Raw genomic sequence first — 24,334 nt, forward strand, 5'->3', positions numbered from 1 at the left:
TAGTTTAGCCATTTTGTTTAACAGATCCTTCATAATTATAGATTAAATTCTTTTCTTTTCTTTTCTCATTTCCTTTTACATTAAAAAACAAATGACACCCTTGGATACAAACCATATGTTTCCTTTTCTTCTTTTATTTTTTTCAGTCAAACAGATTAGAATTTCAAGAAGTCGAACTTTCCTAAGTCCCTTGCCGAGGTCTTGCCAAGTTTTACCTTTCAATTCATCATATATTCCTCCTTTAAATTTAAAGTGTGATTTTGACACCATACATACTTATGATTCACGAGACACAAAACGGACGGGCTTTTGATGGTGTTGATGAACATGATGTGATTTGCCATGACTTATGAGCTATCTTTCAATATTGTTTATTCGTTTGCCTAATGCTAACAAAACTTGTTTTGAAGTGTAAGTAATGTAACATCCATCAAATCTAATTCTCATTTTAAAATAAATAAATAAATAAATAAAAAGAGGACAACTGGTGACAAGTTATGGTTAACTACTCATTTTGGGACCAGGAAGACTCACAGAGGTATTTCAACCTCCCCCTGATCACAAGTCTAGCTTCCACACCAGCAAGGGGTTTTGAACCCAAGACCTTCAATTTTTAGTTTTAAGGAAGCCTATAATTTTCATTGGGATCAATTAGAAGCAATATTTAAATCTAATATGAATTATAGGAGTTGAATTCAAACTTAACTGCATAAGGAAGGATTTACTAGCCCAGCCAACTTGAATACATTATTGTGGAGGGCTAGCTGCTGGTGAGGAGAGGTTGTGCCATCGGCTGTAGAGAATAACAGAGCCATCGAAATTCAACTTGAAACCATGATTATGAGGAGGAGAGACTAATCCAATATTATGAGAGGAAACACTGGGATCGCTTTAATAATTATGGAGAAAATAAATACTCCCCATTGCCAAGGCCTTATGAACAGTCCTAACTGTCAACGACGATACCTTAGGTTAAGATGTTAAGGTGCCAACAAAAGAGTCAACCAATATGAAAATCGATTTAAAAATAATGCCAAATTTTTTTTGTGGTTGATCAATGACACTGCATTTTTAATGTGACTCTCATGGTGAAAATTTGTTAATTTAACTTTTGTGGTATGCCTCGCTGGCAATTGAGATCCAAATCTTAACTTCTGCCAGTCTTCCGTTCAAACAAAGTATATAAACCTTGCCTGTGGGAGTTAAAATCGTCCTTTGAACTAAACTAAGAAGACCAGAACATTTGATTTGATGATGCTTGCTTGTTCATTGCCTACAAAATTACTCGGACGTCCTCTCCTCCAAGCAATTGAAGAATTGAACGTTGTTTGTGCCATACTTGACCAATCCTGAAATTACTGAGCACCGATCAGCATTATACCGTCAAGGACCCACAAGAATTTCCCTTCAACCAGGAGGTCAATCACAACTCGACACATGTCAACATTAGAGGCCAATCACATCACGACACATGTCAATGTCAAAATAAAGCTAGAAACTCTCTTCTATACAAGGAGATCATTCTCCAACAATAATCTCGAATGTCATTTGTACTAAACTATTCACTAGAACTCACTAAAGGAGAGCTTGAACCTATGTATTTGTATAAACCCTTCACTATTAATGAGAACTCCTCTACTTCGTGAATGTTGCCAATCTCGATGAACCACGTACATCTTGTGTTTGCTTCCTTGTCTTTATCTCTTTACATACTTATCCTCACTAGTGACCGGAGCAATCGAGCAAATGTCATAAACTTAACACTTTCTGTTATACCAAAGTTCTCATCGATTTTGTGCATCAACAAACGTAAAAACAATTGGGACACAAAAGCGTGTGAGAACGATGGTGGTTGGCTCTTTGAAGAGTACAGTGAAGTTGCTGCTTGAGTACAAGCACTAGCTTTGTTCTCCCCTGTGATGGAAACAACGAAATGATAACCAGTCACGCTACTAAATTACTAATCATGATAGTAACCCAATGAACGACAATGGTGATATATCGAATCCGACTTTGACGATTACTTTCTCACAGTTGTAGAGCTATTGGTATTAATAGACACCATTGTTTCAAGAGTTATAGTTGCCACAAATTGTTGAAAACCAAGTTAACTTATCCATGCGAGACACATTGTATTTTTTTATAACGGAAAACTAATAGAAGTTTAGCTTGAACATCAATTGTTGATGAACTCACCATATATGTTTAATGAATAACTTTTTTTACCCTGATCGTACAATTTTTTAATGTATAGTATGAATTATTGTATTAGAATATTAGTTGACCAAAATTGTCCGAATCATTTGCTCAGGAGACTCAGTTTATTTGAATCTAAAAAGGATTTAGTTCCTAATATTTGTACTCTTTTTGCATCTGTAACTTACCATGTCTGAAATTGCTACCCTTCTGCACACTTGAAGAGAGAATTAAACGTTTTTCCTAGTCTTTAATGGTCGATTTATGTTGGGTACAATAAGTATCGGGTATAATTAGCAACTTCTTGGGTATAATAAAATCTACCCCTTGTTGGGTATACAACACTATTGTGTATTTTTGCCCTAAACCCCCTCCAAAGCCCAAATCGCGCCGCTTGGTCTTTCTCCTCCTCTTTCACTCTCCTTCAGCCATTTTGCTTCTGCTCCTTCCGCTTTTCAAACCTTCAACTCTTATTGTTATACGCAGCCTCCAAACCCAGACGCGTTCAAGCACTCATATACCAGGTAACTCCTCTCCCTCTCCAATTTTCCATATTTTTTAATGATAATTTTCCATCTTTTCTTCTGGGTTCTGTTTGATTCCTGAGAAAGTTTAGGAAACCATGATAAAGTTTATATTTTGATCGAGTTTCTGATTATTTTTTTGTGGGTTTGTGTGGTTGAAGAAGGGAGTTTAGGAAACCATGATAAAGTTTATATTTTGATTGAGTTTCTGATTATTTATTGGTGGGTTTGTGTGGTTGAAGAAGGGAGTGATGACGGAAGAGGTGGCGCAGCCGTTGACGTATATACCGGAGGTTATATTGAAGAGAAGGAAAACCAATGAGGAGTTGGCTTTGAGGAGGAAAGAGCAATTGGAGCAGAGGAAGTTTAAGTCTCAGCAAAATAAGCAAGAATATATTAAGAAACCTGAGGATTTTGTCAAAGAGTATCGCTACAGGGTAAGCCTTTTGCTTTTTAGTAATTTATTTGCAAGCGATGTTTTGTACTGCTGCTTTTCATGCTTTTCCTTGTTGTATTGTGCAATGAAACTCAATTATCAAGTTTAAATTCGGCGTTGATTTATGTTGTTGTGTGTGAAAAAGTGGGCATTAACTCTGTTAATTGTAAGTTCCCAAATGCTGTAAAGTGCTGCCTTTATGCTCGAGTGTTATAATTAGAGACCCTCATCTGTGATGTAAAGAGATTGTGAACATGTATGTTTTCTAATTGCGATTTCATTCAGGAGAAAGATTGAATTTGTTTTACCGTTGAAATTTGAGATCTTTGTACTGAACTTTCTCTCTGAGACGTGGGATTTGAGAATAATGCGTTAAAACCTGCGTTATAAAGACAGTTTTTTAAATATTTCAATATGTAGTAGAAGTTGTGTATTATGCTAAAATTCAGAACTTAAGATAGACGGCTCTTATGAGCTTGTTGAAAAGTTTTTTCTTGCTAAGTATTGAGTATCCTTGAGCGGGATGATGTTTCCACAGGCTTGTTTGTTTCTGCGACTTGATTTGTATATTCACTAGCCTGTCTACATTCTAATGCAGTCCTTGATTGAAATTACCTGTTTCTTTAATTAGGAGATGGACCTCGTCCATATGAGACACAGGTTAAAGAGAAAAAGGCCAGCATTGGAGGCAACTAACTCACAGCTTCTTTTGGTCATCCGCATACAGGGGTAGGTTTTCAGTTTAACATGATATGTTTTATTTTGCTTATTATCTCTAACTTGAACTCTCTATTTCTAATTTCTCAATACTTCTTTCCAGGAAAAATGACATGCACCCTGTTGTTAGGAAGGCCCTATACAGTCTCAAATTGAGGAAAGTTTTCAATGCTGTCTTTGTGAAAGCAACTGATGCTATATTAGAAAAGTTGCAGAGGGTGCAGCCATATGTTACCTACGGGTAGGTGTTTGCGCATCCTTCGATTCTTGTCCTTTTATGCCAGAATTAAAATATTTTAAGTGGATATATAAATGACAAAACACAGTAGCAATAGCTGATTTCTCTATAATAGAAAAAGTGGGAAAAAAAAAAATCATTTATTGTTTGCTGATTTTTTATTCAGACATCATGAATTGCCATGTGTTTGGACATTCTATCTAGATGTATCCGAGCCCTTCTTGTATCAAATCTTTTTGAGCTTAATATGTGAGCTCGAATTGTCTGTCAACAAATGCTTGCATGCCATGTACAATAACAAAGTTGGAACCTGTCATCAAAACACTTAAAAACTGTAGGTTTAGTACTTCGGTATCAGCTGAGGAGCTGATACCGGGGTTTTCTTACTTTATATAAATTTTCGGTATTGTAATTTTTTTTTTTGGTGGCACTGCTTAATATTTCAAACCTTGATATTTCAATTGGTTTTTTGGTTTCTTCTCTGATAACCGGTATAGGGATTTTTCATTACACAGAGAAATTGCATAGGATGTTAGTTGTTATCTATAATCTTGATCAGTGGGATTTTATGGCTGTTAAGATTTAAGAGACAACTATCTAGTCGAATTTGTTTTACTTTTTCATATTCATTTACACCAAATGCCTGAAATCATTTTGTACGTAATTATTAAGTTCTCATCTTTCATGTCTTGTGTCACAGGATTTAAATATTTTTTGTTTTAGTATTTGAACTACCATTTTGTGTTGTAGGACCGAACACATGTTCAGATGCGACAATAGTTATGTACGCATAATATTTGTTTTTGGTGCATGTGGCTAGACAACATTCACCATAATTGCATCCCTGTTGAACAACAGTGCTTTGAGTGGGGGGCTCCCGCAAATTTAACTAAATCATTGTATTGAATAATATGGATGTCCATTTTATAGGATCTAGCAATCAATTCGATTCCCCTTGGATTGTTGCTTGTATATTACTGACCAATGCTTCGTGGTCATGACTCATGATGATATTTTTCTGGTTTCCGAAGGTATCCTAATCTTAAGAATGTGAGGGATCTGATTTACAAGAAGGGCTTTGCAAAGATCGACAAGAAGAAAGTTCCTCTGACAGACAACAACCTTATTGAACAGGTAATGGGTAATGTCTTACCGAATATTGAGCGTAGTTTGGTTACCAGTCATCGATTTCTTATTTCAATTTGTAAACACCCCTCTTTTATCCGACAGGCAATGGGGCAGCATGATGTTATATGCATAGAAGATATAGTTCATGAAATTGCTACGATTGGCCCACATTTTAAGGAGGTTACCGGCTTTTTATGGCCCTTTGTGCTCAACAAGCCTGAAGCAGGATTAAAGGGCTCAAAAACGGTATTCAAGGACGGGGGAGACGCGGGCGATCGCGGGGATAAGATCAATGAACTAATTAGCAAGATGAATTAGCATGTGAGGAGGTCTTATGATCAATGATTTTGGTTTAATGAGGATTGTCGTTGTCTTTATCTTTCTATGCAAACAAAAACAGTATTGTATGGTGTCCTTGATGCAGTAAGGGAGTCAAAAGGTTGAATTGTTATTTTGGTTTGAACTAGAAGTTAGCATGTCTCTCTACATTTCTATACTTGAATGTTAAAACTAGAGCGGATGTGTTACGAAAACCACATGAGACAAAACTTCAGGGTAGGAAAAAGAGCGTCGAATATGACGACGAACGCGAAAGATAAAAGATAATGCACCGCTTCTTTAATCCACGCTTAGAGACAATTAAAGCGAGAAACGTTGCAAACGATCAATACGTTAAGCATTTCATTAAATAATAAAAATTACAGAATGATAAGAAACTGTTGATTATTTCGTATCATTTTTGTTTATTTTGTTCATGTACATAAGAGGGCAGAAGGAGAAAATTCAAACTTTCTTTCGACTCATTTTCTTCCCAACCAAACACTCCTTCCTACGAATCTCCGAATGGACGACAATGACCCGTGGTTAGCCCCAGACAAGCTCCAACATGTTCTCTTCTGCTTCTCCCTCACGCTCATCTTCTCCACGCTCGCCAACCGAACCCGGTACCCGTTTCTCCGTCGTCACTCTATTTGGTTCGGATCCATCTTGTCTCTCTTAGCCGGCGCAGCCAAGGAGTTCGCTGACGAGCTCGGGTTCTTCAGGTCCGCCGGAGCCTCCGCTAAAGACGCCGTCGCCGATTTCGTTGGCGTCCTAATCGGCTCGCTGGTGCTTTATTTTGTCAAGTATGTGACTCGACCCGAGAATGAGACGGGTCGGGTCCGAGAGGTTTCGATGGTCTGAATGGGCTTTTGGGTCGGAATGGGTAATGGGGTTGTCTGGTTTTTGGGAAGTGTTGGTGGGGTTGGGTTAGTTTGGGTGTTTAAGGAGAGGAGTTCGTTGGCCAGAGTGGGAAAATACGAGAAAGTGAAATTTTGAGTTGTGATCTGGAGATATTAAGAGGATTGAGCTTTTCATTGCGGCAGAAGCTAGCAAAAGATGACGGCATTGAGCTTTTCATTGCGGCAATCGTTCGAGCAATTCGTTAACTTTAGGTAAGTTTATCTTGTTATTACTCCATTAAATACAATTTAAGTTTCTCTGAAATGCTGAACAGTGTAGTGTAGGATCAGAAACAGATATGGTGATTTGGTTGTTCTTCATATGTCTGCTTAAATTCTATGTAGTTGATAATATGTTTACTCATTCATTTGCTTCTGCGTGAGCTATCGCTTGTACAATGTACTTCATTCACTTGCTTCTACACATTTCTGATGATTTTAATAGAAAGTTACATTTCTGTTCAAGGCATCAGAAAGCTGTGGTTTATGTTGTTTTTGCTTTTAGCTTTAAGTTGTATTTGTTTTTACAACATTAAATTATTGCGATTGCTTTTAAATGACCCCAACATTGCATAACTTTATTATATCCTTAATGTATTGTATGTGTATCATCTTTGTACAAGGTTTGGCGCAGAATAATACATGTAATCAGAAATATGTTGCTAGAAGCCTAGAACACTTACTTAACCTGAGAAAAAGCGGGAAAACTAAGAGTAGATAACTTTGGTTGCAATGTCTGCTATTTTGAAGTTAAATTGTACAATTTCGGGATAAGAAATATCAGTTTGGTTAGTGGATGGACCCTTCCCGTACAAATTTTAGCTTCATCCTCATAAAAATTTAAGGATGGATCCTTCTTTCTTGTTTATGCAGATTGGACAAAGGCAGTCTCCTAAGACTGCTTGCGGCTCAGTTGAGTGTTTCTCTAAGTTCTAACTCAGATTATTTGGATCCTTTTTTTTATATACAAAGAAGCTTAGATTATGGATGTTGTTTTTACAATAGTGGAGAGTGACTGCTCTTCCACTTTTGTTTTATACATTATGGGTTAGATATTTGTTTTTACTATCGGTAAAACCAAGTATATGTGTATGTTTCTTCGACATGGGCATTATAGATATAGAATTGTAGATAAAGCTGGAACAGGTTGGATACATTCGATGCACTTGCAAGAAAAAGTTAACACATTTGAAAGAGGGATTTGTGGATTGTAGAAGGATTAACCATATGTTTGAGACGCATTTATGTCATTCAAAATATTAACGTGTGCTTCTCCAATTGAATGGAAAGTATTGGATTTTCTGCTGTTTAACATGTTTTTAAAACTTTTGGACTCATCAAATTATAATCTCACCGATAAACCAGTTATCTTTACAAGGTGATGATAAACCAGTTATCTTGGCAATATGTATTGCCTACTGCTTGTTGTTCACTTGTCAATTTATGACAGATCAACTTGCGTAGCTGCCTGGATGATTGTCTGCATACAGACATATTAGCTTGATTCTAAACATTTGGTTTTGCAAAAAATCAATAATTAGATAGAGCCAGGAAGAATTTTGGTAAGATTGTGCTTGAAACCAAATTAGTTGCAAAGTTATGTCGCGTTCTCTTATGTGATTTTCTAACACCCTTAAGCTAAGAAGAAACAAGTAAACATCGTCTAACTCTCCTATGCATCCTTCTCATAGGCTTGGTCACTAACTTGAATGGGATGATAGACTCGAACTTTGATGCCAAATGGTTTACCTGAGGAACTATGAGGAAGTATTTCCTCTTGGATTTCATTCTGGAGTGCCCCTGTCAAATTTCAGCTTGTTTTGACTCTTATATGAAACTTTTTGTTTGAATTTTGATCCTTTACTTCAGTGATGGATATTTTATATTTTCTGTTGTGGTTGAATGTTATGCACCTGTCTATGCATAACATTGGATCTAATTGAAGACTTGGACTACTTGGATATAATGGAAGACATGACACAAAACCGAGCCAGGCGTTCTAGGATTCATATAGCCGACCCCACTTAGTGGGATAAGGCTTTGTTGTTGTTCTTGTGGTTGAATGTTATGCACCTATTTCTTTACTCAAAGGAACTATATTCCTTTTAATTGTATGCATGGCTCCTATGATTGCATAGACAGGTTATGCATCTAATTAGATATATTGGGCATTTCAAGCCCAGAAACTTCAACCCAAGTCCAATATAACTTATGTGTATCAACTGTTGGTGTCGGTGTTGAAATTAGAAAAGATGCATTCTTTGGGGGTAGAATAAGCGGGATAGCTTCTTATTGAGTTAGTAGGCTGTCATTGTAATTCTCATGCCTTCGGAGCATATTTACACATCAATTGATTGCATATACTATTTATGCTAAAAAGTGCAAAACCAGATCTGTATGGAATTTTTATTTGATTTTGAACTTTGAAATGACTGGAGAGAAATGTGACAAAATATAGTAGATACGGTCCTTTATGCACATTAAGTGAATTTTGGTAGTTTGGGAAACTACGAAACCTTGAAAGTAACACTGCTTGAACTCCTCGAAATCTCTTTTTCTCACAAACCTTGTATATTAAGAAAGGACCACAATATGTCAATCTCATATGCCCTCATTTTACCAAATAAGGGGGTCAATTCTCATATTTATACTCTTATACTTTTTAAATTTCTTATTTCTTGGAGTGGGATGGGAGAGAATGCGTATCTTGGCAAATTATCGATACAGACTATTTCATTTGTATTATATATGTATGTACCCACCAGAGATCATCATGCAACTGTACTTTATCTCACTTCCCTTTGCAACACCATCTGCATTATATCCTTATCCGAGCTTCTGGATGATTGATGCAGGCCTGATGAGAATGTCGATCAGTCATCTTCTGAAGCTCCTTGGTGAAGGCTTTTCAATACTGTCAACATCTTCAGGCAGCTTGACAGCCGTATAGGTTCCCGCCCCAAAGAGCGCCCCAAGAAATGGTGCAGTGAGGTAGACCCATATTGCTTTGTAATTGTTTGCAGCTATGGCTGGCCCTAACGTTCTCACTGGGTTCATTGAAGCTCCTGTTGTTTCCCTGCACAATTGTGAAAAAGAAAACGAAACTTTTCAAGAGATCATCCTGAAATAGCATTGATGTGTGTTTCTACGTAAGTTTAAGAATGCATTCGTTTTGCCTGTGAATTGTGTGATCCGAGTGCATTAACATATGATATGGCATATAACATGGCAATTGCTTACTCGTTGTGAATAAATGGGGATCCCGATGTGTGTATCTCCTCGTGTCTAGCTCGTTTAACATGATGGGAGACAGACACAAAGGAATATACGATCGGGCATAACTAAATTATGTTCTTAGGATTATAGATTCATTATTCAGCCCAAAAGTAAGATATTGTAGAGGGAGTAGTGGGTTGGAGTAGTGACATACCCAGCTATGAGTATGTTAAGCATGACAGTTGCTCCCACCGCGATTCCCGCCAATTCTCCAACCTGTATATGGTTAAAAATTTGATCTGTCAGTCATGTATGCATGTGCTGTTTTATTAATAATTTTACATATTTAATTCTTTGGATGTGTTTCTAGTTTCTACTTCTTAAGGTTAAGGTGAGATATAAACTTTTAATATTATATGGGCTAAGTCGGGATAACTACCCTCAATAAAATTTTCTCGTACCGTCAAGATTTACCAAAACCCAAAAAAAAAAATAAAATAAAATTCTACCCAACTTTTAAAGGTGATTCTAAATCTGTTGTAACCTTTTAAAACATTTCAAATAACAACCCAATGTTTTGAAGGGACATTTGTTAGGTTCACTAGCGTTTTTACTCTCAAGTCATTTATGGAGTTTTAACTCTTCAATTTGACACAGTTTAGCTAAGTAAATTTACAGCTGGACTTAGTCTAAAATGATAAATTTGGGGAATCAGCTCTCCAAAGACTATGAATAGTAGAGACCAAGTTTAGTATTTGCCCACCTCATCATTTAATGCTACAAACATCATTACTTAATATTGATTGAATAGTTATCCGAATTTAACCCATACTTATTCATAGAAAATTGACCCTTGTCTCATGCAATTGTTGATAAACATATTTAATAATGGGATTCCTGTCTCCTTAATCCTAGAAGGGTGTGTTGTCTGGATGCAGATTTAATTAAATATAATATTGGGGACCAATTTTTCAACTACTCTATATATCTAATCTTTTGCCAACAATTAAATGTCACAAATTTTTTTCCTCAAAAGCAATAACTTTAAGGAAAACTAATGAAAATGACTTGAAAACTTTGAGTTTTAATGATAAGGACAAACTAAAAGGTAAAGTAAATAGTACCATGATTGATTTTTTTAGTGTAAAAATATGGTTTTTCGTTAAAGTGAACAATATAATGGGTTTTTCGTTAAAACTTCCATAATTTTAATAGATACTAGAAGATGAGTACATACTTTGTGTGTGAACAATTTCATTTTTTTTTTTTTTTGATTAAGGAGTGTGATTAATTTTTAAATTTTTTAAACAGAATGTGAGACAATGATGATGAGATCTCTTAATAAGGGCATATTTTTCCTAATATTATGTAATTACCATTTTACCCTTTTTATGTAAATATTGTGTATCAAAAGTAAGGTAAAATACGGAAAATGGGGATATAATTGTCATTTTCTCAAAAGATACAAAATTACTATTTTGCCTTTCTTATGTAAGTATTGTGTATCTCTTAATAGAATATATAGATTTTGTAGCTCGAACGGTTAAGAGTCTTATTTTCTGTTCAAACTCAAATTGAAAATTACTATACTCGTTATTTATACTATTTTTTTTTAGGAATAATTTGATATAGATACAATTTTGTGAGCCATTACTATAATTAGTCCATTGCATTGAAATAGGTCCAATAATTGATATTCCACGTAAGCTTATTTATAATTTGTACCATATTTATCCCTTAGACTTATAAATTGTAGTAAATATTCAAAATTTCTTAATTATATGATTATTTGTGATTTAACTAATTCCTTAATTGTAGGATTAGTTATAGCAATAAAATCTCAACCCCCAGTCCGTTTCATCCCTCCTTTTTTTCCTTCTTCTAAACAATTTCCTTTGTTAGATCATGGAATCAATCATCCTCTTTCTTCTATCATATTTCATGGGTGATATTTTGTGTTCCTCCCTCCAAATTCTTTCATGACAATTTCAATTTTTACATAGCTTTCACAATTTTTTTACATATTCCTTCAGCAATACAGTATCAATTGCAAGCAATAATACAGTATCATGCATTTATATTTGCTTTATTGTATTTTTGTGCGTATCATAAAGGTAAACTGAAACTTAGTATTTGTTCCTTTTTTTTTGTTTAGTATTTGTTCCTTTAATAGAGGTATATTATATCATATTTCTATTCTAATGTTCTGCCATGGAGGTTCAGCATTTTTCTTCCTATAAAATAGGTAGTTTATTTTTATTTTGTTGGTAGATTATATCTATTGTGTAGGTATAAAGCATTTTTCTTCCTATACAATAGGTAGTTTATTTTTTTTTTTTTGTAGGTAGATTACATCTGTTTTGTTGGTATAAAGTATTTTTCTTCCTATACAATAGGTAGTTACTAAATTTTATCGGTTTTATAGGTAAACATCATTAGGTGGTTACTAGATAATATTTTAGTTAGTATTTAAATATTCAAAATTAAAAACTGAATAAATGATACAAAAATTAAAGAATTTAAATATTTTTATCTAAAAAGGCAAAATTGGTATAAAAATATGTAATTGGATAACTGGACTTAGTTAAAAAACTACCTTTGTTTTTGGACCTAGATCGAAAAACCCCTTTTTTTTAATACAAACTATATTTATTTCTAAAAAGAAAGAGTTTGAATTTGGAAAAAGATAAAAATTAAAATAGGGAGACGAACTTACTGCTCTAGTGTCGGTGGCCACAGCAGTAACAACAAACATGAGGTTGAAACTAATCATGAATTCCAAGGCAAAAGCCTGGCTCCAACTCCCTGAAGGAACTGTCACTCCACCTCCCATGATTGGATGAAATATCACCTTCAACGCAAACGCAGCACAAACTGACGCCGCAACTTGTGCTCCCACATATAACGGCACCTGCCAAAAACCATACCCCAGCCATCATTAGCCGGAAAGTTGAACGTTAGAAATGATTTTTGCACCCTCATTTTCTCTCTTATGTACTAATCTTTTTGTTTCTCTAGTCTTACGATTGAATAATTAAAAAGAGAATCAACGGACGAGAAACCGGGAGCGTGAACATCACTATCCAGAAGGTCTAGAGGACTGGCATGTTGGTAATTAGTTCTAAGATGCAGTGGCATTTGTGTGTTCATAGCTCATCACTCACATGTTTCCACGAGAAGTGTTTCAGTGCAGCAAAGGCAATGGTGACTGAGGGGTTGAGATGGGCCCCAGAAATGTGGCCTGTCGAGAGAATGACAATCATGACAGCGAGACCGGTGGAGGCTGCAAGGCCGAGCAGGGACTCTGACCCTTGTGTCTTTTGGTTCACTATGGCTGTGGCTGTCCCAGCAAATATTAGTATGAAAGTGCCTAAGAATTCAGCTCCCACCTGGTTTTTTGGCACCGACCCATCACAGATTAGGCATCAAACAAAAATGGGTTAGTCTTAGATCTCAAATTTGATAAATATTCTTTAAGCACATGCGACGCAAAAATTGCACAAATATCGCCTGAACTACTAAGAGTATGTACGGTTGATTTACTAAACGACCCAACTTTTGATAAAAACGAGAAAAAAGAGAGATTCCAACTTTGACATCGGATTATGGGGTGTTACAAGCCCAAAAAACAACGAAATGAGGGATTCGAACTATGAACTTGAGTACAATTGGGGTTTTAGTGAATTACCTTTCGTGCAAGTGACACAGGAGGGTAAGGCAGTGCACAGGAAACTTTAGGCTGCAATGTGCCATCTTCCAAAGCCCAAGGATCAACAGTAAAGCAGCTGCCGCAGCTCCCGAGGAGGGATTTCCTACCAATCCCACTACTTCTGAGATCTGGCTTGAACCCGCCAAAGAGAGGGGCACCAGGAGTCCCTGGTGTTACAGGAGTCGAAGGAGCTGATGGAACTTCCTCACTATTATCCATCAGTTGTATATAACTCCAATAAAAAACAGAGAGAAAAGAGAAAAGAGAAGGGAAAGTTTAAGCTTTCAGTTGCACTGGATTGTCTATATGTTTTGAAGAGAAAGTTTGAGCTTTTAGTTACATTGAGGGGGATCTGTCGTTATATAGAGTAGTAGTGTTAGGCTGCAGGTTGACTTGGAGAATCCCAAGGGGAAAAAATTGCGTAAAAGAAGTGGTTGGAACTGCTGGAGATGAGGAAGTGGACGGTGAGAAACTGAGATTTGTTTATTTTCTTGCTTTATTTTATCTTTGGTTTCAAAATATATGCAAAATAGTGATTGAGTATCTTTAACTCAATAATTGTGTATGCCAAAAACCCGTCACATGGTGAGGAAATAAGAAAGGAGAAAGATATCAAATGAAAGAAAGAAAGATAATGGCAGTAAATTGGAGGGAAGAAAAGCAACTTTAAGTGATGACAAGGTAAATGTAAGTTTGGAAGTGTTTTTAAAAACGTTTTTTGTGACTATTTTTTGGACTAATTCTTGATAAATATACAAGTGAATCTTAAAAAAAAAAAACACTTGAAGTGCTTCCAATGCTTTTGGAACTCAAAAATATTTTCTCTAAAAGTACTTTCAGTCATTTTAAAAGTACTTCCAAATTAGTCTTAAATCTTCGGAAATGGATGGGTGTGTACTGCGTTGTTTGGGTTAATTATTAGAGGGAATTTGTTTGATATGTCTGTTATCCTCGTATTATTGCCACATGAAGCCATTGCTAAGATTTATTCATTCTTATGGAGAGACGATACTCAAAGATAATATTTAGCTGCTTATATGTAATTAATTGTTCCTTTTTATATGATACCATGACATAATTTATCTTATAAAAGCTATAATTTGAACTGTTTGTTTTTTTTTTCCATCACCTAAAGATCATTTCTAGAAAAAATTATTTAATTTGGAGACTGTTCCGTCATTCATATGTGTCGAACACATCGATGGTTATGGTAAATAATACCCTCATAATTGTTATGGTAAATAATACCCTCATAATTGTCAATTTGTTTGATTCATATGGGCCGTCTCCAAGTCAAATGAAAATTTTTAGAGATGATTTTCAGATAATGATGAGGAAATGGTGCCGCTTCTACCAATAGGTTTAGAGTTTTCTTTTATAAATGTTTATAAAACCAGGTTGTAGCACATGGCCATAATAGCTAACTAGATACAGAGTTATCTCAGAACGCTAAAATATGCATGTGTGTGATATTTTCCAGTTTTGATTGATAATACATAGTTTAAGGTAGACCACTATAGTATTTATTAGAATCTTGAGATACACTAATTTAAGATTAAAATCGAAAGATGCCTTCTTGTATGCATGAAAATATGTATAATTAAAATTAATAGAAAGATTGATTGAGTATTATTTCTAGTTTTATATATTTTCAAATATGGAAGAATTCTTTGATTTCTAGTTTTATATATATATTACGAAAATATCATTATAGAAAATGGTGTTGATCGAATGGTATGGAAACATATTTTTGAGCGTGAAAACATTGAATGTGCCAGCCGCTGAAAATGTATCTCTTCGTATTGGAAGGAAGAGGTGTTACTCTTCGAGCTCGAAGAAAGAGGTATAACTCTTCGTGCTGGAAAATAAAGAGATATAACTCTTTACATAATAACCATAGGAATAAAAGTGATTCTTTCATTAGCTACCGGAAGATATAACTCTTCACGTAATAGCCATAGGAATAAAAGTCAACTCTTCACGTAATAGCCATAGGAATAAAAATAATTCTTTCATTAGCTACTGGAAGATATAACTCTTATAACTCTTCACGTAATAGCCATTGGAATAAAAGTGATTCTTTCATTAGTTGCCAGAAGATATAACTCTTCACGTAATAAAGAGATATAATTCTTCATGTAATAGCCATAGGAAGAAAAGTGATTCTTTCATTAGCCATAGGAAGAAAAATGGGACATTCCAGATTCGACATGCATAGATGATGAATTTGATGTCTAATTATTACGACTCACACCTTGTAAGCTAGTGTAAATGATTCCTTATAATGGTAAGAATATGCTTTTCCTACCTCCCTTATACATGTCTTAGAATTTATATGTACAATTTTGGCAAGTTTCCTCTTATCCCCTATGTTTTTTTTATTTCAATATTAATTTCAGGGTAATTTTAGGGAGACAATTTGTAGACAAAATTTGCCAACTAAATAATATGACACCAATAGAAATGAACACGTTTATTAATGCTTAAGTTATAATCCAACCATCAATTTCCATGTCATTTAATTTGTAAAATTTTGTCTACAAATTTAATCTCTCTAGCATTACCCGTAATTTCAACTCTTTTGTGTATGCAGTAGAACCAAACCACATGCCCATTCAAGTGAATACGGGATAATGGGATAATTATACTTTCAGTGATTTTGCACCAAAAAAAAACATAAAGAAAAAATTCTGATGGAAAGGAGAAGAGAGCATAAAGGGAATGTTTGAACATATTATGCAAGTGGAAAAAGCTTAAAAGGGGTTTTTTGTGGGAAAGATTTTTTAATGTGTTTGACACGACCACACACGTCATATGTAATTATAAAAGTAAAGGAATAATTGAAAATATAAATAACTCCCCTTTTGTATGTATGACATACCGACACGTGTACCAGACACATTGAAAAATCTCTCTTTTACGGAAGAATAAGTATAGGGGCCGGGCATAAACAACAAAAATTCTCATCTTCATGTGACCATCTATTCGTGCGTACCTCCCTTCCCTTCCAATCGTTTGATCTCCTTTTACCGCAGAATAGCAGATTAGGTTTCATCACGATATTCTGTCCTTTTTCTTTGAGTTTTATTTGTTGATTTTATGTTAGCCATCGTTATTAAGAAATCTTCTAAACTAGAGATTGCGGCTCAACTGATTAAGAACATTTGCCCTCGCATTCGATGTTTTGATGTTCTGAGTTCGAATCTCCCCTCCTGTAATGAGGCTTGTATAATTTGGATTGAAGTTATCATCCAGGTTCAGCTCCCGGCAGCAGAAAGCTTCTTTTTCCGTTTCGTCGGTCTTAGTTATGACTTCTTAGTATTTGCTTCAAGCATGCCCACGGCTGATCACCAAAACGGCAAAACGCATTCATTACTGTAAAGTTTGTAAAAGCTATGGACAACAGAGATGGTGAAAGCATGTTTACAAAGATAACTTGAGGTTCATAAGCAGTCAAAAGTATTGTTACTGCAATTACGGCAAGCTCTTGTAATCGCAGAGGCGAAACTTAAACACGTAAATACAGCCCCCAAAAAGAACACGGTGCCCTGCCCCGTTGCTCTGTCCATCCAACTAGTCTGTATATGTACTGCGCTCCGTATTTCATCTACCTCTGCTAACATTGCCTTTCAAAACAAACCTAAGTAAGAAAAGATACCGTGACAAGATGCGCGTGAGTAAACCAATGATGGTTGGCTGAATGGTTTCAACTCCACTGTGGTTCCAGCAGTTTATACTAGTTCCACCCAAATTTTGACGATAAAACACCAGAAACTACCATACTTGTTCTCATGGGACTGCTGTAACTGAACTGTACTAGACAGGAGCTTCAATATTCAAAGTGGTTTGAGGTATATTCTCAAAAACTAACAAATATCCAAGCCTTTCAATGCGTGCTAAATTATTGACACATACAGGCCAGTATTGTTGAAGCTCTCTTTTATTTTAGAACTTGCCAAAATTGCCGGTTGATAAGACTGCCGATATTACTCTTACTTGCAGTCTGCAGAGGACATGCAAGTCTGTTTCTACTTTCTAATAGTCTTTTGAAATAAATAGAAGCGAAAGCTTTTCGTTGTTAGAATCATGAATACTTCAAAATAGAAAACGATAATAACAGTAAAAAAAACTAGCATCCTGTTTTAAAAGCGAATCTAGCAAGGGAATCAAAAAAACACAAATTTTTTTCATGCAGTAATAAGCCCCAAGAAGAGAAATATTCAATGTCTTGAGAAAAAAAGTTGACTTTCAGATAATAACGAAACTAACCTTCACTTCACATTCTCTTTCGCTTGAGTGTCTTTATATTCTTTAAAACAAAAGAGATAACCTCCTTCAACGTGGCTTTCCTTCCTTCTTTAAAATTCCACAGTTCAGGGATAACATACCTCCCACTTGGATTGTACTCATTGAGTTCTTTCAGGGCTGTCACGACACACTCATATATATCAGTGCCCCAATCCTCCTTCAGACTTCTCAGTTTCTCATCTTCCTCATTGACTATTTCCTGCATCACACAGCACCGGAGCAAATTAATCATATTCTAACCACCCTCCAATTGTCCTAATGTACAGGTGATTTGGCACGAAAATAATAATAATAATAATACATGTTATCATGCATAAAAGTTATAAACTTCTCTCTTGAAATTTTTTCTCCATGCATCCTCCACAAGGAAAACGTTGTTCGGCCCAACTTGTACCCAATATTTTTCAATGCACAATAACAAAAACCAAAAAGAACAAAAATCACAGTGCGTACTTTATCAATACGATACATTTGCAAGGATACTCTGTAACACGCCCAGGTATGTAATAAAATACGTATGTATGACTGTCAGTGTAAAGTTTCAGAAGCACATAGCATAACTCCTACCATTCAATTGAGAATGTTAGAAACTGAGCTGGACCCTTGCCAAACGGAGAGATAGGGACACAAATGAAATTCCATTCAGTCCACAGGAATGACATTACTATTTTAACATCGCCCGCCAGTCCAATTAAAATTTTCTTAAATTCAAAACTGCCAGCTAAGTATTCAAATAAACCAGCTCAACCCAACCCGTCTGAGTCTTATAAACCATGTGTCTTGTAACTTCAACCTGTGTCGGTTTGGCGTATGATCAGTTTACCGGGAGGATCGCCCTCCCAATTCGAAGTTTTTTTCCTGGAAGTTTCAACCTTGTTGACTAAAGCAGGGAAGATCAAAGAAAGAAAGAAAAAAAAAAAGGTACTTGCTAAATACTAATTTATGCTTCAGAATTAGTATCACGATATTACTAAAGAACCAAGAATCTGTTGAAACATACATTTACAAGTGAAATAACAAGTCGCTAGATGAGTGTTTTAACATGATAACATTGTTGCATTCCACATTTTCAATTGCATTATTGTTTATTAACTGAGTCCCAGAACCATCAAGTTTACAGTATTCAAAAGACATACCTGGGGCTGCTCAGTAACAGTTACAATCTTGAATGGATGCCACTCTGAATTTGTCAGATTATTTTGCCATAAGGAGCATTGAGTGAAGGCCTGCACCTCTGCTTCCTCAAGAGAGTACCGTTCCTTGCATGCTTTCAAGAAGGGTTTCTGATCGAGATCACCCATTCTCTTTATCCCAATATGAGATCGACCGCTCAACAATTCACTTAAACCCTAGAGATGAAGTAAGAGCTTTATGACTTCACTATCTGAATCATATGATGAAACATATACTAATAACATATCTCTTTTTTCTTCTTTTCCTTTTCTAACAAGATAGTGATAAATTATTTTTGGTTTTATATGTATGAAATTAACGTGCGGAATAGGTGTACAAAACTATATTCTAGTCTGGAATTTGTATGTCTAAATGTGTAAGAGTAGGAGAACTCTTTGTCTTAGAAGAGAAATAAGAACATATTGTGGGTATACTCTGCAATGTGGTCCAATGATTCAATAGGCTTCCCATCAATCATCCTTGCAAGAATATAACAAATCTAAAACAACTTAGCCATTTAAGTTTTCCAAAGTGATTGACGAATATAGAATGACAGGATGATGACCAAATGGATAAACCAGTTCCAATTTGGTTATTTCCCTTGAATGATCTTATTTGGGTACTTAAAAAATGGATGGTCACGTTGTGGGGTCAACCGCAACAATATGGTCCTTACTTTTGTAAAATGAAGGCCTCCATACAAGACAATACACAAACTAAGAATAACTACTAACTAATAAAGCCCGAAATACAAAGAAAAAAGGTAGACATACTGCTATTAATACTTTGCGAGCCTCTTGTAACTCATCATTGCTTTGGCGTTCTTTGGTGATTAGAGTTTGATTTAAAGATTCTAAATCCTCAAGTTCATCAACTTTTTCCCCCAATTCATCTTCCATTTTTTTTATCTTCGATTGAACTGCATCATCATCTTGATCCCCAAGATGCTTCATCACCTCTAGTTTCCCTTTTATCTCTTCAATCTCCATTTCCAACTTCTGTTTGGCATCCAACTGCATTTCTAACTCAAGTATTTTATTTAAGGCATCCTCTTTTTCCCTCTGAAAAGTTAAAATTCCAAGTCAGTGAAAAACCACAGAAAACAAACTAGAAAGGAAGCTTGACAGTTTCTAGTGAGATTAACATAAAATTCACACACCTTTTGTTGTTCAACCAGCCTCAAGACACTCGCATCAGCCTTTTTCTGCTCCTCAGAAGCTAAATTAAGGGAATTGTTTCTCTCATCATTCTGGACAGGCAAAAACTATATTAGTACCCAAAACAGATGAATACACTATCACGTTCATTTTCCTCCCTTCTTTTTTTGCACAAGGAAATCAGATATGTGCACAGTTGTGTTTCTTAGTAGGACAATCGTAACTTGTAAGACTATGAGGATTACCTGTTGACAAAATTTAAAAACCAAACAGGAAATCAACCACACACACACACACACACAAAAGTAAACTAAAATTTATTTACCTATCCCAGAATGGAATAATGGATTTGATATAATCAAAATAAGTCTTGACTACTACACTCGCAAAAAATCCAACAACCCCCTCCAATGAGGTTTCGGGTTCCTTTAGTCTCTCAATAATCGCATAGGAAACTGGGTATGACTTACACCTTGTACATATGGGAAATGATTATATTAGTACTTGATTAATAATGCTCACAGTCAGCCCCATTAATAGAGGACTAGAACTCATTCAGACTCCTATAAGTACATAGGAAACCGAGTAGACTCCAACATCAGTAATTAAGCTATACTTGAAAGACTTAAATGATTGAGTAGTTATCAAAGCATTCAATGGGTTACATAATTTAACAATTCAAGTTCTTGAAATATCTAAAGCTCCCATTATAAGTTAGAGAACAATTTCTATCTAGATTGCATTTAACCAATCTGCAGCTAATAGACCGAAACTGGGGATAGCAAACAAAACTGCAACACATGGACTGCAAGAAATCAAGTAGATAAAATGGTTAGTTAAATTCTTAATATAAGTAATATTTAGTGGTACAAGAATGTAACATGTGTTACCTTCTTCTTATCCTCATCAAGTTTTTGTCTCTCACGCTCAGTCAGTGCTTCACGTTTGTTTAATTCTTTGCTCCAGGTATCAAGTTTCTTTTTCTTATATTCCAACTCATGATTCAGTTTCTCTTGTTCCTCTAATATTCTCTTGACATTATGTTTTGCTATGTCCTGTATCTTCTTCGTTTCTGATAAGCGCAAAAACAAGTCAGCAAAGAACGGTAACAGAATGTCCAACAGGACCCAACAATACCATATATGATGTAAGAAAATCAAATAGTGCCCCATAAATGCAAGGGGAAGTTTAAAGCAGACAATTGTTTACACATGCTGATAAACACAAGCAAAACACAACCACAGAAAGGGGTGAGAACAAACCTTTAACAAAGTCATTGTGTAGCTTGTCTTTTTCTTTAAGCATCCTACTTAAAGACATCGTCTTCTCATTGTACTTGTACTGTGCTTTCAACAGGTTTTCATTTGTCAACTCAATTTTGTTGGCTAGGTTGGCCACCTCATCATTTCTGTTTTGAGCTGCTTCCTGGACAATGTCCGATACTGTTCTTAACTTTCCAGTTTTGCGAAGAAACTCCCCAATTGGCCCTTGGGAATGATAATCATCAGCACGTGCACACCACCCGTAGATGCTTGAGCCAGGCTGTTGCTTTCTTGTATTCCAATCCATTTTACTGCGATGATCTGTTTCAAACATTTTCTCAAAATCTGTCGCATTCCCCAAACCAGTCCAATCTGCATTAAAGTAAACCACAGCACATGTAGCTCGATCCTCTTCAGTACACAATGTATGAACTTCGGTAGGTCTAAATTGAGCAAACCTTCTCAACCAGTATCGAGAATCAAGATCTTTTGGGTCCTTTGGTTGGCTCACTATGTTTGCAATGATGCCAGTCCAAGGCCACACATAGAGATCTTCTTCCTTCTCTTGGTGAGCGACAGGTGTAGGCAAAACTGGAAGTTCTGTTGGGTCTGCTTCACTTGCTAGATCAGTCTCCAAATAGATGGCCAAGGCAAGGTGATTTGCCTTCTGTTTCGCACTCCTGTTAGCAGAACCTTTAGCCACTCCAGATGCATGCTGGAACAGTTCCTTAAACTTGTAATCCTGCTTCTTCTTCCCCACACAAAATGGGCATCTGAGAGCTCCATTAGGACCCTTTACTATATACATTCCCTCCCTTAATCGCTCATATGGTTTATCTTTGTAGTCATTGATCTCGGACTCACTAATATCGGATTCATCTTCAGAGCTGTAGTCCATGTGGATTGCCTACAAGCATCACAAACCATTGTTAGAAAACAGACTTGATTTCGCTAATCCAGAAAACAGCAAACCCGCTAAGCTTGCATACTTGCAAGGAGACAGCTTCAAGCATGATTTCACTCCGAAAGGTCAAAGCAATAAAAAAATGAAAACTAATGAAAAGTGCTTGAAAACTTTGAGTTTTAATAATAAGGACAAAATAAAGGGTAAAGTGAATAATACCGGATTGATTTTTTAGTGTAAAAATGTGGTTTTTCATCAAAGTGAACAATACCTGAAGCTTTTCGTTAAAGTTCCCATAAAAGAATTGAGCAAAAGAAAATATTGAAACTAATGAATACAAAAACCCAAGAAAGGGAATTGTTTTTGTGCAAATTAATTACTCAAGAATCAAAAAGCTTCATATTTACAAAACCAGATTTCTCTAACCATTGTTCTGAACTCTAAACATGTTCTCAACAAAGTAACTGAATCTTCAGTAAAACTCATCCTTCAATCTTCAACCGGATTAACTACATTTCATTTGCAATAAAAGAACTACATATTTCGCAGGAAAAAAAAAAAAAAAAAGATAGGCTCAAGCTCAATGACGAAAATAACTAAATAATAGGATTCATCTCCGGAGCTGTAGTCCATCTGGATTGTGTACAAGCATCACAAATCAACTTTAGGAAACCGACTTGCTTGCAAAAATCCGAACATCATGAAACCCATTACTGGAAAAATTGCAAGAAAATAGTTTAGTGGTCATTACAGCATCAGTTTCACTCATAAGTCACAGAAAAGAAGTCATCTGAAACTCGTATGTTCAATCAAATGGCTTAATCGTGTTTACAAATGTCTGCGGAAGGGAAATTAGCGCATGAGTTTCTCTCACTAAAATTGAACGACGTCACCTTCCCTACATTGCTCAATCACACAAGTTGTTTTTGAAATGCCAAACAAAAAAAATACTGCTCCCCAAAACAAAAAATTTCATCGCTAACCACAAATTTGGAGCCGAATTCAACATGCAGGTAGCATACGATCAGCATAACAAACAAATTTTTCAGCAAGGAAGTGCAGATTGTAGTGAGAGAAAGAGAGACTTACAGTAGAGAGAGAGAGAGAGTGCGACAGTGAGGTCCAAAAGCGTCTCTTTCTCTTCAGCTTCTTTGTTTATGTGAAAGGTGAGCACACACCATGCTCACCATTTACTTAATTATTTATCCAAAGATTAAATTTATTGATAAAATTTATAAATTAAATGATATATCATCAATATAAATTGGAACATATTTATTAACGCTTGAGTAATAAACCAATCATCAATTTTTTAATTTCTAAAATTTTGTCAGTAAATTTAGTTTTTTTAACATTATTTTTATTTGTCATGTGTTTTTTTCACCTAACTTTCACATTAAATGTTAAGCTTTCAACTTTGAAAAACTAAAATTAAGTAAAAAATACGTATCGAATAATTAGATGAATGGTAAAATATATTTAATATGCGGGAGAGAGACGGTCGGTCCTCCTAATTTTCATTACTTTTGTTAATTTTAACTTCTATATGGGCTCTTTTGGGGTCAAACGGTAAAATACATTTCTAACAAATAACAATTACAAACGTAAAGGCCAAGATACATGGTAAGCACAAGAAAAGAAAATGGACCACAAAACACAAAAAAGCCCAAAGTCAGCTTTGGAGTCCAGCGCACACAAAACACAAAACCCTAAAGAAGCTACATTCCCTAGGCTGCATTTGGTATGCGGACATCGGAAATGCATTTCTTTCTTAGACTCCATTTGGTATGCGGAAATTAAAATTATTATTAGTACTTCAAAAATTTCATTGTACATTCCAGATTTTTTATATTTGGAAAGAAAAATACAATTATGAGGAGTGTAGAATAAGATTTTTAAAATGTCAATAACACTTCCCTGTCGAAATTGGAAATGCATTTTCATAAGCTTTTCTATATTTTTTTTTCTTAGGCTGCATTTGGCATGCAGAAATCAAAAAAGCATTTTCAAGACAATACGAAAATGGTTTTGTGTTACGTCCAAACTGCTAAGAAATAACTTCGATTTTAATGACGCATGTATTCTCTTACAAAATTATTTAAATTTCTAATGAAAGAACAAATTAAGCATTTAAACCTTAAAGATG

The 24,334-nt window shown here is 35.4% G+C and overlaps 4 protein-coding genes across 7 annotated transcripts; 2 read left to right on the forward strand and 2 right to left on the reverse strand.

Annotated features, from left to right (window-relative positions):
• The first annotated feature begins 2,524 nt into the window (after window positions 1-2,524).
• LOC125477098 (60S ribosomal protein L7-1-like) lies at window positions 2,525-5,690 on the forward strand. Of its 3 annotated transcripts, none has more exons than XM_048583930.1 (6): window positions 2,525-2,720; window positions 2,957-3,157; window positions 3,788-3,885; window positions 3,977-4,114; window positions 5,143-5,245; window positions 5,342-5,690. In XM_048583930.1, exons 2-6 carry the CDS (start codon window positions 2,972-2,974, stop codon window positions 5,555-5,557), a joined length of 741 nt encoding a protein of 246 aa, XP_048439887.1. In that variant the 5' UTR covers window positions 2,525-2,720; window positions 2,957-2,971; the 3' UTR covers window positions 5,558-5,690. The 3 variants fall into 3 exon arrangements, with proteins under 3 accessions (XP_048439887.1, XP_048439886.1, XP_048439885.1); XM_048583929.1 differs by having other exon boundaries at window positions 2,526-2,720; window positions 2,966-3,157; XM_048583928.1 differs by having other exon boundaries at window positions 2,527-2,720; window positions 2,963-3,157.
• Window positions 5,691-5,969: 279 nt separating this feature from the next.
• Window positions 5,970-9,452, forward strand: LOC125477099. 2 transcript variants are annotated; one of them, XM_048583932.1, is made up of 3 exons: window positions 5,970-6,672; window positions 7,333-7,371; window positions 9,315-9,451. In XM_048583932.1, the coding sequence occupies exon 1, from the start codon at window positions 6,083-6,085 to the stop codon at window positions 6,419-6,421; it is 339 nt and encodes a 112-aa protein (XP_048439889.1). In that variant the 5' UTR covers window positions 5,970-6,082; the 3' UTR covers window positions 6,422-6,672; window positions 7,333-7,371; window positions 9,315-9,451. The 2 variants fall into 2 exon arrangements, with proteins under 2 accessions (XP_048439889.1, XP_048439888.1); XM_048583931.1 differs by lacking the exon at window positions 7,333-7,371 and having other exon boundaries at window positions 9,315-9,452.
• LOC125477097 (aquaporin NIP6-1) lies at window positions 8,840-13,886 on the reverse strand. Its single transcript, XM_048583926.1, has 5 exons — window positions 13,364-13,886; window positions 12,840-13,064; window positions 12,392-12,586; window positions 9,890-9,951; window positions 8,840-9,535 (listed from the first exon to the last, which is right to left on the reverse strand). The coding sequence occupies exons 1-5, from the start codon at window positions 13,601-13,603 to the stop codon at window positions 9,337-9,339; spliced, it is 921 nt and encodes a 306-aa protein (XP_048439883.1). The 5' UTR covers window positions 13,604-13,886; the 3' UTR covers window positions 8,840-9,336.
• Window positions 13,887-16,223: 2,337 nt separating this feature from the next.
• On the reverse strand, window positions 16,224-23,370 carry LOC125477043 (factor of DNA methylation 1-like). The gene is made up of 8 exons (XM_048583796.1): window positions 23,278-23,370; window positions 21,285-22,191; window positions 20,913-21,094; window positions 20,025-20,114; window positions 19,639-19,926; window positions 18,829-19,041; window positions 17,654-17,891; window positions 16,224-17,010 (listed from the first exon to the last, which is right to left on the reverse strand). The coding sequence occupies exons 2-7, from the start codon at window positions 22,180-22,182 to the stop codon at window positions 17,661-17,663; spliced, it is 1,902 nt and encodes a 633-aa protein (XP_048439753.1). The 5' UTR covers window positions 22,183-22,191; window positions 23,278-23,370; the 3' UTR covers window positions 16,224-17,010; window positions 17,654-17,660.
• Between the last annotated feature and the right edge of the window lie 964 nt (window positions 23,371-24,334).

Source organism: the organism of the source record quoted next, unplaced genomic scaffold (assembly GCF_019419815.1).
Source record: "Pyrus x bretschneideri cultivar Hongxiangsu unplaced genomic scaffold, Pyrus_bretschneideri_v1 Contig20, whole genome shotgun sequence".
Lineage (NCBI taxonomy): Eukaryota > Viridiplantae > Streptophyta > Magnoliopsida > Rosales > Rosaceae > Pyrus > Pyrus x bretschneideri.

Excerpts from the sequence above, each read along its gene's own strand:
- LOC125477098 (XM_048583930.1), top strand. The coding sequence starts at position 2,972 with ATGACGGAAGAGGTGGCGCAGCCGTTGACGTATATACCGGAGGTTATA. Across the intron at positions 3,158-3,787 it reads TCAAAGAGTATCGCTACAGG|GAGATGGACCTCGTCCATAT; the intron begins GTAAGCCTTTTG and ends TTCTTTAATTAG. Across the intron at positions 3,886-3,976 it reads TTGGTCATCCGCATACAGGG|GAAAAATGACATGCACCCTG; the intron begins GTAGGTTTTCAG and ends ACTTCTTTCCAG.
- LOC125477043 (XM_048583796.1), bottom strand. The coding sequence starts at position 22,182 with ATGGACTACAGCTCTGAAGATGAATCCGATATTAGTGAGTCCGAGATC. Across the intron at positions 20,115-20,912 it reads TTGATGAGGATAAGAAGAAG|AATGATGAGAGAAACAATTC; the intron begins GTAACACATGTT and ends TTGCCTGTCCAG. Across the intron at positions 17,892-18,828 it reads CTGTTACTGAGCAGCCCCAG|GAAATAGTCAATGAGGAAGA; the intron begins GTATGTCTTTTG and ends TGTGTGATGCAG.
- LOC125477099 (XM_048583931.1), top strand. The coding sequence starts at position 6,083 with ATGGACGACAATGACCCGTGGTTAGCCCCAGACAAGCTCCAACATGTT.
- LOC125477097 (XM_048583926.1), bottom strand. The coding sequence starts at position 13,603 with ATGGATAATAGTGAGGAAGTTCCATCAGCTCCTTCGACTCCTGTAACA. Across the intron at positions 9,952-12,391 it reads TGGCCACCGACACTAGAGCA|GTTGGAGAATTGGCGGGAAT; the intron begins GTAAGTTCGTCT and ends AACCATATACAG. Across the intron at positions 9,536-9,889 it reads CTTAACATACTCATAGCTGG|GGAAACAACAGGAGCTTCAA; the intron begins GTATGTCACTAC and ends ACAATTGTGCAG.